The 12,860-nt window shown below is 37.6% G+C and overlaps 1 protein-coding gene and 1 pseudogene across 2 annotated transcripts in view; both read right to left on the bottom strand.

Moving 5' to 3' along the window:
• The window catches only part of LOC143164616 (uracil phosphoribosyltransferase homolog), a 269,486-nt pseudogene that overhangs the window by 223,269 nt on the left and 33,357 nt on the right, over positions 1–12,860 (bottom strand). The gene's annotated exons all lie outside the window — the stretch shown is intronic.
• Positions 1–12,860, bottom strand: part of ABCB7 (ATP binding cassette subfamily B member 7) — a 45,564-nt gene that overhangs the window by 6,864 nt on the left and 25,840 nt on the right. Inside the window, exons 8-15 of the mRNA XM_076347435.1 lie at positions 12,756–12,843; positions 11,579–11,753; positions 9,986–10,143; positions 9,275–9,438; positions 8,974–9,103; positions 8,291–8,462; positions 2,552–2,655; positions 850–957 (exon numbers count right to left, since the gene is read on the bottom strand). Of these exons, the coding sequence (XP_076203550.1) occupies positions 850–957; positions 2,552–2,655; positions 8,291–8,462; positions 8,974–9,103; positions 9,275–9,438; positions 9,986–10,143; positions 11,579–11,753; positions 12,756–12,843 (1,099 nt within the window). The remainder of the gene's footprint in view (positions 1–849; positions 958–2,551; positions 2,656–8,290; positions 8,463–8,973; positions 9,104–9,274; positions 9,439–9,985; positions 10,144–11,578; positions 11,754–12,755; positions 12,844–12,860) is intronic.

The following is a 12,860-nucleotide window of genomic DNA, read 5'->3' as shown; positions in this document are numbered from 1 at the left end:
GAAAAAAATGAATGCAGAGATAAATTTAACATCTATTATCAGCAGATTAGAGCACTATAGTTTCAGCATTATCAGTTAAAAGAGTAACTATGAAGTTATAATAAGGACGCTTGTTTATTTTAAATCTATAGCCAGATAAGGGTAATAGAGAAAAAAATTGACTTAGGACAGGCTGAATATGAGGTAACAGCTGAATAGTGATATTAGTAAATCAAATGTTGAAACTTTCTTTTTTTCTAAGAGAAGCATAAAGAAAGGGAATAATCACACTTTTCTACAGGTACAATAGAGAACGGTGTTCAGATTTATAACATAATTAGACTGAACAATCCTACAAGAGTTTTATCTGCATGGAAACAGAACATGCTGTCCTCTCTCTTTCCATTGAAAGAAAAAAAACAATGGATGTGTGTAAAAAACAGACACTCAGTGAGTAATGAGAATGAAGCATAAATTGGGGGAACACATTAGGAAACCTAATCTGACAGAAGCATGTAATAAAATAGATTAAAAACATGCAACATTAAGCCAGTCCCAGAGCATCAACTGAAATTTGCCATAATCCATATAAAGAACACATAATGAAATGAACTATGCAAATGAACTAAAAATACAACATACAAGAGAGTCACACATGCAAGTTTCTGCAACTGATAAACTGTTAGCTGCAAAGAAGAGAAATATATCAAAAGCAAAGCTTGGGCTAGAATTTTCTAACATGGCTCATTTCCAAAGAAAGAACTTTCAGTAGCTTGGTGGGAGTATAATATTTCAAAATGGACACACAGACTCGCTAAAACAAGCGCTGACATTATGTGAAAATTACACATCCCAGGGTGATCACCTCACCTGATCCAGCACAATGATTTCATCTGCATCAACGACTGTTGACAACCTGTGAGCAATGAAAACCGAGGTTTGGTGTTTCACCATGTCCCTCATGGCACTGAGAATATTCTGCAAGATTAAAATAGAGACAAAACTCTTACACACTCCTAGGTGGTATGAAGAGAAATAAAATGCTGTCTGGAAATATGCAAATTACTGTAAATAAGTTTTGAGAAACATCTCCAGTACTGCTATAGCTTCACAATAAGAAACGGCTACAAGTATCTACAGAAGAAACAGAAGAATCCCAAGCATCAAGTATCTGTGGCTCTCAAAGTCCTCAAACTGCAAAAAAAACTTTATTCATAGAATAATGCAGATATCCCAAGGGACAAAGGAAGAGGAATGTTACTTGATTTCAGGAAAAAAGTTCCCCGTGCAGCCATGCTACAAAAGCAACATAAACAGCAGTAAAGGCACGTGAAAATAATAAATAATAATACTACTACTTTCCAATCGATGAAAGTTAAAGAAAAAAAATCTCTCTCAGTATCATGCCAATGTGGAACAAAGTTAAAGCAATCCTGGGAATTATTTATCTATCTACCCACTGCTTCCTTTGTGAGCAGTCTTCCACCTTCCCAAACTGCATTCAGATGCAAGCAGCACTAATTGGGAATTTGTGCCCTCACTACAGTAAGTGTCCACTTTATTTTCCTGAAAAACGCTTGCCTTTGTCAGAAAACATTTTGATTACCAGACATACTTTTGTGGAAAGGACTCATTTTCATTTGCTGTCTTTAAAGTGCAGTTCTGCTGTGAAATTTTCAGCTTTGCTTATGATTCTTGCAATAAATACAGCAAAACAAAAGAGAGGAAGAATCTGAGTAGTGTTCTGTAGAATTGTGTGTGTTAGGAACATTTCTGGTCCATTGAGGAAGTTGTACTATACAGATGTACAGTTTGTACTCTGATTTCTTTGTAGCTGGAAAATGAAAGTAATTTAGTCATTACAGGTCAATAAATTCGCTCAATAATCTGCATAAGTGAACACAAGCATAGCTCTAGCTCTAGTTTTTGATGACATTAGTTTGTGAAATTACTGCTGGTGCTGAGAGTTTTGTGTTTAAGCAAAGATGTAGTTATGAAGCCTGATGCAGTTACTGTGGTAGTGTCATGACATCTATGTCACAACGCTCTGATGTTTCACAGCCCTTCCTGTGAAATGAATACAAATTAATACCAGCACTGCAGGTTACACCCACCTGATTTGCATTCAGAAAGATGCTGCACAACAAACGAGGTTTTTCTGCATTACGTCACAACCGTAAGACATTTTTAATAAATGCTAGATGTCATCTAAACACCTTTTAAAGTGATTGGAAAGCTTCACACTTCATGGCCACATGAGGTATTTGCAACAGCTTCAAGAGATGAATGTTTAATGGCGAATGGGACCTCAAGAGTGTAAAACAGAAGATACACCCAGAGACAGAGTTGATATTCCGCACTATGTCTCAAGGTAGACTCAGTAGTATCTCAGCTCTGGCCTTTAGGAAAAGGGCTTAGCCATAGGATCTCTTAATAATAATACCAGGAAAACACGATAGCAATCTGGCAAAGAGAACAGAATTCTTTCTGAGAGGAAAAGAACAAGGAAAAAGCATCAGAACCAGACATCATTACACCACTTAAGTTTTATTCTTTTTTAATCCCAATTTACCTCTTCTGTAATTGAATCTAAAGATGATGTGGCTTCATCATAGAGAAAAATAAGTGGCTCCTTTAACATTGCTCTAGCAATTGCAACTCTCTGCTTTTCTCCTCCTGAATGGGGGTGGGGGAGAGAAAAAAAAAAAAAGATGAAGTTACAATCATGACACTCTAAATTCAGCAGCAGACACGATTGTTTTAGGGGTTGGTTTTGTTTTTTTTTTTTAATATACATCATAGTTGCTACTGATAAAGGTCTGTACGTGTTACATAAGATATCACGCAATTTCCTGCTCCCTGGTAAATCCAAAGTGATTCAAGATGGCTTATCCTTTTAGAAAAGGACAGAGAACTATTCTGTATATGCTACAAGGCAAGAGCAGGCAACTAGAGCAGGTAACTAACAACGATGTACAGTAACTCACTCTATACACCAGGGAGTATAAGCCCATCTACCTGGTCTAAGCTATGCCCCGTACAGTAACTTTGCATACATACATCCTGTTTTCAACGCTCCGTCCATGCCTGCTGTATTTGATTTCATGCATCTAGCACACACATTTTTTTCTTCCAGGTCTCTCCTTGAAATTCATCTAACTTTCCACTCCATAATGGCCCAGATTTATAGTGTCCATACCTAACAGCTTTAACCAGCAAATTTCATTAAAGAGCACAATTAATATGGTACTGAAAACCACCTTCATTACGCAATCTACTGCCTGTTGGTTTCTGATGTAACCAAGTTTCAGACTAGTTTCCTTCCTTCATAATTGTTACAGCCAGCATCTACCCAAGAATAACTTAGGACAACTTTTACAGACAGGAAAACAGGTGCATTTGAGAACTTAAAATCTGCTAAACATTTGGTATGCAATGCAAACATTTCACATTTGCGCCCTTGTCTTCCTTTGTTTTATTCAAGACTTCAAAACATTCCATTTAATACCATTATATTCTTGTTAATGTTCCATTCCTATCAGGAGAGAACATGCTTTAATAAACCATTGAAAAGGCAGATAATAATGCTGCAGTTAAAATTTTAAGCTGTCTTTGGCAGAACTCAGTAGCCATTAGAATTGTACAATTTACTCAGTCTATTTTAATATACTCTCTCTCTCTCCTTTAAAAGCATGTTCAAAACTCACAGCTTGACAATATCCATGTTTGAAAGACATACAGCAATAACAAAATCCAAGGTCTTTCCTTACGTGTGTAACATATCGACTTGTTTCATGTTCTTCCCCATTCATATTCAGGACAGCAGCACGTTCACCATTTCCTTCACAAAGTCAGGGTTTGGGGCTGTTACAGCTCTGTCTATTACACATCTATTAGAGAACACTGAAATGGATTCTACTTGAAAAAGCCAAAACAGCTTGTTTTTCATTATTTACTCTTGATGAATCAAATCACTGAGACCAATAAGAACTGCACTAAATGCTTGCTTCACCATTTAAATTGATAAAGTTCTCATTGCAATTAAGACTTCCTTATGCCTGTTTTCGTACCGCACAAGCAAGGAAAACCACACTCAGGGAGAGAAACTCAGATACTGAGGCTTGTTATCCATGCTACTGTACTGCCATTAGGGAGTTTTGTTTGTATTAAGGTTCTTGCCAATTAAAAAAAAAAATCCACCAGTTTTAAACTATCAAGGCAGCACTTCTAACGTACAGTTTTCCAATGTCAGTCCTCAAAGTAGTGAACTGTTCATTTACTGGAAGAAAGGAATCCATAATATGCCAATTTCTTCATACAGGGAGAATCCAATTTACTTATTATTTTTTAAACTAATCATTTGCCGCACTCAACAGATTTAACTACTCACAGAACCAGGGCCCCAAATTAAGATCACAGCCTTTACTGGCCCCACACGTTACTACCACTGTTCACACATCCGGGACCCACGTTAATTGCTGTTGTGCCTTTCACCGAGACACCCACCACGTCGGTGGTGCTGAAAACCTCGTTTTTTCCATCACGCGTACAAAATGCCTGGATTTCAAAGAGGACCACTTAAATTCACAGAGCTTTCACTCCCCCCGTTTCTCCCACAAAATATTATTTGAAAAAGGCAAAACAAGTCAGGACTTTGTGTTTTTCTTAGACTAGAAGTATAAGAAGCCTAACTCAACTTCAAAAAAAATTAAACAGATTCAGAAATGAATCTACTATATACCTTTATAACAATTTAGGGAGCCATTCTACTATTCAGAAAACTACAGAGATTCAAAGTAACAGATGCCATATTTTTACAGAGCTACTGAAGGAACTCAAAAGATAAGCATTTGACATCTCCAATCCATTGAACAACTAAACCATTACAGCTCTCATCATCAATCAAAGTATTGACCTAACAAAAGCACACAGGATACAGTGGACACGTTAGCTCCACATTCCAACCTAAAACCACAAACTGGCACCTGCAAGCAAAAGCATACAGAATCAAATTCCCTAAGAGCTGAGCACACAATTGCATTTAAGACCAATTTAATGCACAATTTGAGGACGCCCAAGACGAGCAGACATTTCTGAGATCATTAGCCTAAGATTCCTGTACCCTGACTGTAAAACGTTCCTGAAGCTTGTTTATGACTATTGTTTGCCAATACTCATCTAATTTGTTGAAAATAAGGAACTGAAGCTGCTACTTCAATGGCAGATGCCCACTCTGAGCTCTTTTTCTATCATCTCAGAAATCCAGTGTCTTTCTCCTGAGAAGTATTTTACATACTCTTTTTTCTTTAAATACAAACAAAACAGGAAAAGAACACACTTCCCTTCACTTTCTAACCACCACTTTTGTTAAAGTGCTTTTAGACGGGTGCTTATGACCATCATAGTGGTAGCACAAAATGAAGCATGGAGTGAAAGCATAACCCATTTTCAGAAAGGTCAGAAGGAAACTCCAACACGCCCGCACGCACTTCTTCAGATTTAGAATGGGACATAGAATCATTTAGGTTGGAAAAGACCTTTAAGATCATCACGTCCAACCATTAACCTAGCACTGCCAAGTCCACCACTAAACCATGTCCCTAAGCACCACATCTACACGGCTTTTAAATACCTCCAGGGATGGTGACTCCACCACTTCCCTGGGCAGCCTGTTCCAATGCTTGACAACCCTTTCGGGGAAGAAATTCTTCCTAATATCCAATCTAAACCTCAACATAAGGCTAAGGCTTTGAGCAACCTGCTCTAGTGAAAGATGTCCCTGCTCATGGCGGGGGAGTTGGTCTAGATGATCTTTAGAAGGTCCCTTCCAACCCAAACCATTCTATGCTTCTATAAACACCAAGACACTTCAAACCTATTGTTAGTCAAATCCTCTTTCTAGAAGTTACTAGTCTGGGGAGACAGGCAGCACAAGAGAAATCTTTCATCTTTATCATGGTTCTCTACAGTTCTGCCAGTACCTATTTTGTATCTTCTACTCACTCACCCAGATTTGTGCTTCACATATTTTATTTCCCTTCTAACCTTCTCTGTATTCCCCTTTTACAAATGTGCATGCTTTCTTCTGCACATACATTCTGGATACAGAATGTAACCTCTGATCCTCTGTTTCAAAGAGACCAGGACTCCTGACTTCAGCAGCTGCATAGTAAGAAGCTTGCTGTCTTTGCAACAGGCAGCATCTCTGCCTGAACACACTGCATTCCTGCGTTCCCGCCTCTGGACGCCCACCAGCCCCACATACCCCAAAGATCCATACATCTCAGTACCATTCTCAAGCAACCTCAGTACCTCAAAGTTTCCAAATTCACTGAGGTAAGTCTTCTCTCTCCTGTAGGGCCGTACCTCATTCCCAACGGAGCAGAGCAGTCTGCCCTCTACCGCTCCATCCTACGTGCAAATGGAAACAGCTGACCTGTTCTTTGGTCTATCAATAAATGGTATCTTGTACGGGGAGTCAGAGTGGAAGAAAATTAAGCTCTGCCACGCACGTTTAGAGTTTGCCAAACAGTAAGGCCTTGTATTCAGGAGAAGTTGTTTAGAAAGACATGTCCTACACGTTACCACAGTGATATGGCATCTCCTCAGGCAGAGCAGCAGTTGCGTATGTACCGCAGTTTCTCCACTACTACTCTCTGCATGCAGTTCAGCATTATGCTACCTACCTTGTCAAAATCCTTCCAAATATTTTCAATGACCTCACACTTATCTAAACACCTTTAAGATTCTATTAGAAAAAGATACCAAACCAGTATGAAAAACTGTGCCCCACCACTGCTTGTATTGGCTAGCAATTTTAAGCAAAACTATAGCGTTTTGCTTTTTCAAAACAAGACAGCAGGAGATGGTTTTAACGGACTTTGCAAATGCACCTTCTACTTCTTGTAATATCCACCAAGGAGGGGAACCAAACCCATCAGTGAATTAAATGTGGAAACCTCATGAAATGAGTATCCCATTTTATCTTGCATCAAATATCTATTAAAAAAACTGTAAGAGCTATAAGAAGAAAAAGATTTATTTAAAATACAATAAAATAACCTAATAATAATATATCCTTCAGCCAAAACAGTAATTTCATTTTTGTTTCATTCAATGTACATTTAACTGTTACATTTAATGTACATTTAACTGTTACATTTATGTGATGGACATCATTATTAGCTTTGTCTCAATGCAACTTCAACCTAAGAGATTTGAGATTGAAAGCATTCCAGTGGAATCTAGCTACTACCTAAAAAGTTATACTTAAACTCTATTTTTAAATTTAAAATTTAAATTTCATTTAAAGGTATTTTTAAAATCCTATGTCCCCAACAAAAAAAAAAAAAACGAAAAAGGACATGGGAAATGATTTATTTAGACATTTCCCAGTTTCCATGTGATCCCTCATCTTACATTATAACTCTGCCACAGGAAGAATGTTTGCTTTCAAGCATCATCTTCGCTACAAACAAGTGTATGTAATTTTAATATTACAGACAGCTGTAGAGAAGAAAGAGTAAAGTGAGATTTTTGTAAGAGTGGCCCCGAAAGCCTAGCATGCCTAGCAAAGCCTGGCATGCCTAGCAAAGCCTGGCTAATGCCATGATACAATCTTTCTAGTCTAGAACAGTTATGCTGTTTTATAGAGCGCATACCCAAATACGGAGGGACTTTGAGAACCTAAACTCATGCTTTTTTTGTTTCAGTACCAAGGTTGTGTAATATAAATCCATAGCTTGCAGATACGCAGACACCATTTTCACGTTGTTTCTTACACAATTCATGGGTAGGAAACACTTAAGACATCAAGGCCCTTTCATTACGAACAGGGTCCAGAATGTCCTTGCTGCAACAACATATCCCATTGCCTTACTTACTATCAACAGCAAAAACAGACCACCACCTAACTTTCAGCTGTTACAAGTTTAGATTTAAGAACTTGGAAGGCTTATGCATATATATAAGCCTATCACATCCTACAAGCAAAGCACACATACATAGAGTTCCCAATTCTATTCACACGCATTCCACTACCCAAATAGATTACGAGAAAGATCATTTTTACTTAGATGCATCTACATGCTTGCTTACCAACTCATTTAACGCTATCCTCTGAAAATACCTCCCTTTAAATATCTTGTAGACTACAGTTGCCTTAAACTACAGATCTTTGTATTAATATTTAGCCTTACTATTATGTTATAATGTAAATAAGCTAAAAGCAAGTCTGACTGAGGAATAAACTATGCATTGAACTTTGAGGTAGCAAAAGGGATACAAAGAACTTGTGCGATTAAGAACCTACCTGAGAGCTTGAGTCCTCGTTCACCAACCTGAGTGTTGTAACCATTTGGCATTCGAAGAATAGCATCGTGGATTCCTGCCAACTTTGCTACTGCATACACCTCTTCTGGTGTTGCACCGATATTGCCGTAGAGCAGATTGTAATAGATAGTATTATGGAAGAGAACAGCATCCTACATTTATGGAAAGAGTATTTTAAACAAGAAACCATGAACAATAGTTTAAAAACTGTCCCCAGTACATGAAAGAAATCAATACAGAATAGCTTATATTTTTCTACAAAGCCTGAAGGTAAGAGTATTTGGGAAAATTTCTTTTCCCAAAAATGGGATTAATATATATATTTAGGACACAAAATTTATGTCATGCATACTTTTAACACTTTTCTAACTCATTATGGGTGGTAATCAACTATAAAGCTAAATCATTTAAAGCTGGAGGCAGTTTCTCATGAAGAGGCTTAAACACACGTCAGAAATTGGATCTATATGATGATGCACGTAAAAACATCCTATTTCTGGGGGGGGACGACACGACGACGACACCAACAAAACCCCCCCATGGCGACTTTCAAAGGAACTAGACAATACCACTGCATTAGGATTAGCCTTCATTGAACTGGTGTCAGAATACTGAGAATTACTATTATGATGGACTATATGGGGAGAATGAAACATGGTGTACCTGAGGTACAACTCCTATTGCCTTTCTCAGACTTTCCATACTGACATCTTGTATATTCTGTCCAGCAACATAAATATTTCCTTTCTGAGGTTCATAGAAACGAAATAATAATCTCACAATTGTGCTTTTCCTGAAATTGAAAAAAATTGAAGCTAATGTTACATTCCTGGTTTGCCATTTACAATCTCCAAATAGAACTGATATCACAAACGAAAGTAATAAAAAGCAAAACACAAGAACAAAGGCATTTAAGAAACAACATTCTGCATCGTTGATTGGTGTATTTAGTCCATTTACCCACCCTGACCCACTACCTCCTACAATGGCCACTTTCTTTCCTGCAGGGACTTCAAAAGACACTCCAGAAAGGACTTTCTGCCCCTCAAGGTATTCAAAATGCACATTATCAAAGGCGATGGCAGCAGTCTGTGGTGTGATCTGCAGGGGTGGAGCCAGCTCTTTGTCCTATTAAAAGAAGAGTGCCACTTTATATGCTGCCCAGAAAGTATCTCAAGCAGTTCAACAAGCTGAACAGTCCATTTCCCAGCTCAGAAAAAGGCAAATAGACACTCCAGATTGGATATGTTGAAAATAATTATAATCCGCCACACAAGTGAAATTGGTTTGTTCCTCCTTTTCCCCAAAGAAGGTAAAAATTTCTGCTGTAAACACTCTGCTTCACAACTTCTTTTGCAGTAATAAATTCTGCATCATTAATTACAAGTAAAAAAAAATCAAGCACAAGGCATGAATACTTAAATAAAAAAATCTCAATACAAACACAGCTTCCGTGAAGCAACTTTTGCTGTGACTAAAACGTTCTGCAAGGAAAAAGCAGCTGCTATTGCACTAACCGCACTTAAAAAGGAGGCAGAACAGCATCCTTACACAGTATGTCTTTCTTGAATAGAAATTAAACCTGGAAGGTAACAAACCGGGTGAAACGATGGCATTGCCAGAAAACAGCCCTATTAAATACCCAGATACTTTAGGAAAATAAGCTACTACTTACTTTAATTTTGGTATCTACACTCAGAAGTGTAAACAAGGTATTCATATCTATAAGTGCTTGTCTTGTCTCTCTGTATACTGTTCCCAGGAAGTTTAGGGGAAGAGAAAGCTGGAACAGCAATCCATTCACCATTACTAGATCTCCAACAGAAAGGCTGCCTTAAGACAAAATGGATGTGAGAGAAGAAGGAGACTTGAAGGGTTGTCTTGTTAGGAAGCACCAAAAGATTTAAAAAAAATAATTAAGTCAATCAAGTCTAGTTTCTTTTATCCCATTTCTAAAACCAGATGTTTAAATAGTAAATAAAACGCATTCCCAGAAGATCAGATTTTATATAGGAAGGTGCCTGAAACGAATGACAATGTTTGTGTGGATTTCACTAAAAAAAAAGATATAATAGCACCTGGAAAATAAGACAAGCAGCATATCAGGAAATTCATGGAAAACATCAGATTGTAAAGGTGTAAATTCCACAGAGAGAAACATAAAGGGGCCTAAGTTAGAAGGGGAGGATCTAATATATGAAAGCAAGAATCGGGAAAGACAATCTTAAGTACAATTACAGACAAATCCAAATGATAGAATTTGTCATGATCAAGAAAGAGGACTTCCATACTACATACAACAGAGCTGCTAAAACATAGTGAAAACTTCTGGGCAGCTTAGTATCAAATATGCTGATCAAGGGAAAACTCAGGATGACACATAGCTAAAGGTAAGTGCCGGGTCAGTTCAGCTGAAACAGGTCCAGAAAAGACGATTTAAAGACATATTTCTACCATCCTGCTTAAAGGCTATTCTAAATTTTCTTAAGGACAGCCATAAACTGCACCTACTGTCTTATCCATTCACAGTGTAACTCTTCCCTGTCCCGGCATCTCTTAAAAAGAGCAAAGCAGATGCAAGAAAGACAACATGATATAAAGGTCTACCCTTCAAACGCATCTGGATGCTAACAGTGTTTAAAGCATCGTTATTTTTACTCTAAAACCACCTTGCTTTAGCTGAGCCTCATCCCGATACTGCATTCATCTACTGTATTTGAAGCTTGTACTGTGTCTTCCTAAACAAGCAGGCTTTACTTTATGTAGCACATTAGACAAATATAGATTAAAAACTCTTAACATATGGAAACAATTCTTCTAAAAATGTGCCCTTATTAATCTCAGGAAAGTGAAGGACACTGGTAATAAAACTACTGGAGACAAAGCACACGGGTATATACACATTGGGGAAAGTTCTGAATCTTGCCAACATGGGAAGGAAGAAGGGTAAAAAGAAAGGACCTTTGTAGAAGATCCACAGAAGTATTTGTATTTATAGAAGTGCTTTTTACAATCCTTCAACAGAAACTTCCATTTTCTTAGGATCTTTCTAACTGCTAAACTTTTAAAAGGTTTCTAATAAAATCATATTAGTTACTGCTATCTCTCTCTCTCTCTCTCACAGAATTAATAATACTCCCAAGAAGCAGAAATACCCAAAACTCTCAACCAAAAACTCTCAAAATGAACCATCACATCAACCACACCTCTATTATGGATGAATTAAGGTAAAGGAGAGTCATTTTTAGCTTACAGACAGATGAGTTACCTGCAACAATGCCCTGGCTAGCAAGCACCATGATGGACGTTAAACCAATGCTAAATATAGCACTCTGTCCAAAGTTCAGGAGAGCTAAAGTAGAGGTAGTCTTCAGGGAGGCATTTTCATATGTCTTCAAAAATTCATCATACCGTTGGGCTTCATATTTTTCATTATTGAAATACTATGATATACACAAAAATAATAAATGTCACATTCTCAAACATACTTGACTGTAGATTTAACTAGTTATAAAGTTCAGTATAAACATACTACATGCACAGATACACACACAACCCCTCTTCAACACTTCTAACAACTAAAGAGAAAAGAAGATAAAAGATTAGTGTGTGAAGACAAAAACCATGAGCAAACCCCAGCACGTTCTGCACTGGGAAAGGAGACATTATGGAGATCCCTACCATACTCATATTCTAGTAACGCTGGGTGTCTGTCTTGCAGAACTTCTACCTGATTAACGTCAAAACCAAACACCAGCTGCCACTAGATACTAAAAAGAAGAAAAAGTTACTGTCCTCTATGTACTAGAATATCCTCCTTACTGTGACAATGGCAAGTTCTCTAGAACAGTACTTCTCACACAACATCTACTTCTGGGTCCTTCTTCACAGCTAACTCCACTGCTTATCTTTCCAGTTCTAGCTCTCTAATTAAAAGCAGCATAAAATGAGCGTGAGCCTGGACAATTTCAAAGCTGTCCACAGGATTTTTTAATAGTAGCAGTAGAAGAACCAACAGATACCTGTTCTTTCATGCAAACATTGCAATGGAGTGCTACAAAGCGCAATAGGTAATGAAAACAGTACACAAGGTCATTTGAGAAGACAGTATGTTGCAGGCTGACATTCAGAAGACAATTTTGCAAACAAGTGAAGAGAAGCTTCTTCCAGACTCTAAGTTTACATTTTGCAGAAACTGATGGTCAAAGTGATTCAGCCATGAAAGAAGCTTCTCACTCTTTATTAGCAAATAGATTTTTTTCAAGCCCCACTAATAACTTTCATGCTACTCTGTCAATATCATGTAGTACTCTTCCAATGAATGATGTTTTAAAAATATGCTATTGCTCCAAATATGTAGCCCTATAAAAGATGAATCTTATGACTCACTTTTCCCAGGCTGACAGAAGTGAGACAAAGAGCCTAGTTGTAAAGATTGGTCTTACCTTCACAGTCTCATAATTTAGTAGCGAGTCAATTGCAGCATTACCCGCATCATTATCTGCTTTGTTCATTTCTATTCGAAACCTAGTCCTGTAAAATAAAGGCTT

This window comes from Aptenodytes patagonicus, chromosome 9 (genome assembly GCF_965638725.1).
Source record: "Aptenodytes patagonicus chromosome 9, bAptPat1.pri.cur, whole genome shotgun sequence".
Classification (NCBI taxonomy): Eukaryota; Metazoa; Chordata; class Aves; order Sphenisciformes; family Spheniscidae; genus Aptenodytes; species Aptenodytes patagonicus.
The sequence above is the reverse complement of the archived record's forward strand: the minus strand, read 5'-3'. Positions and strand labels throughout refer to the sequence as shown.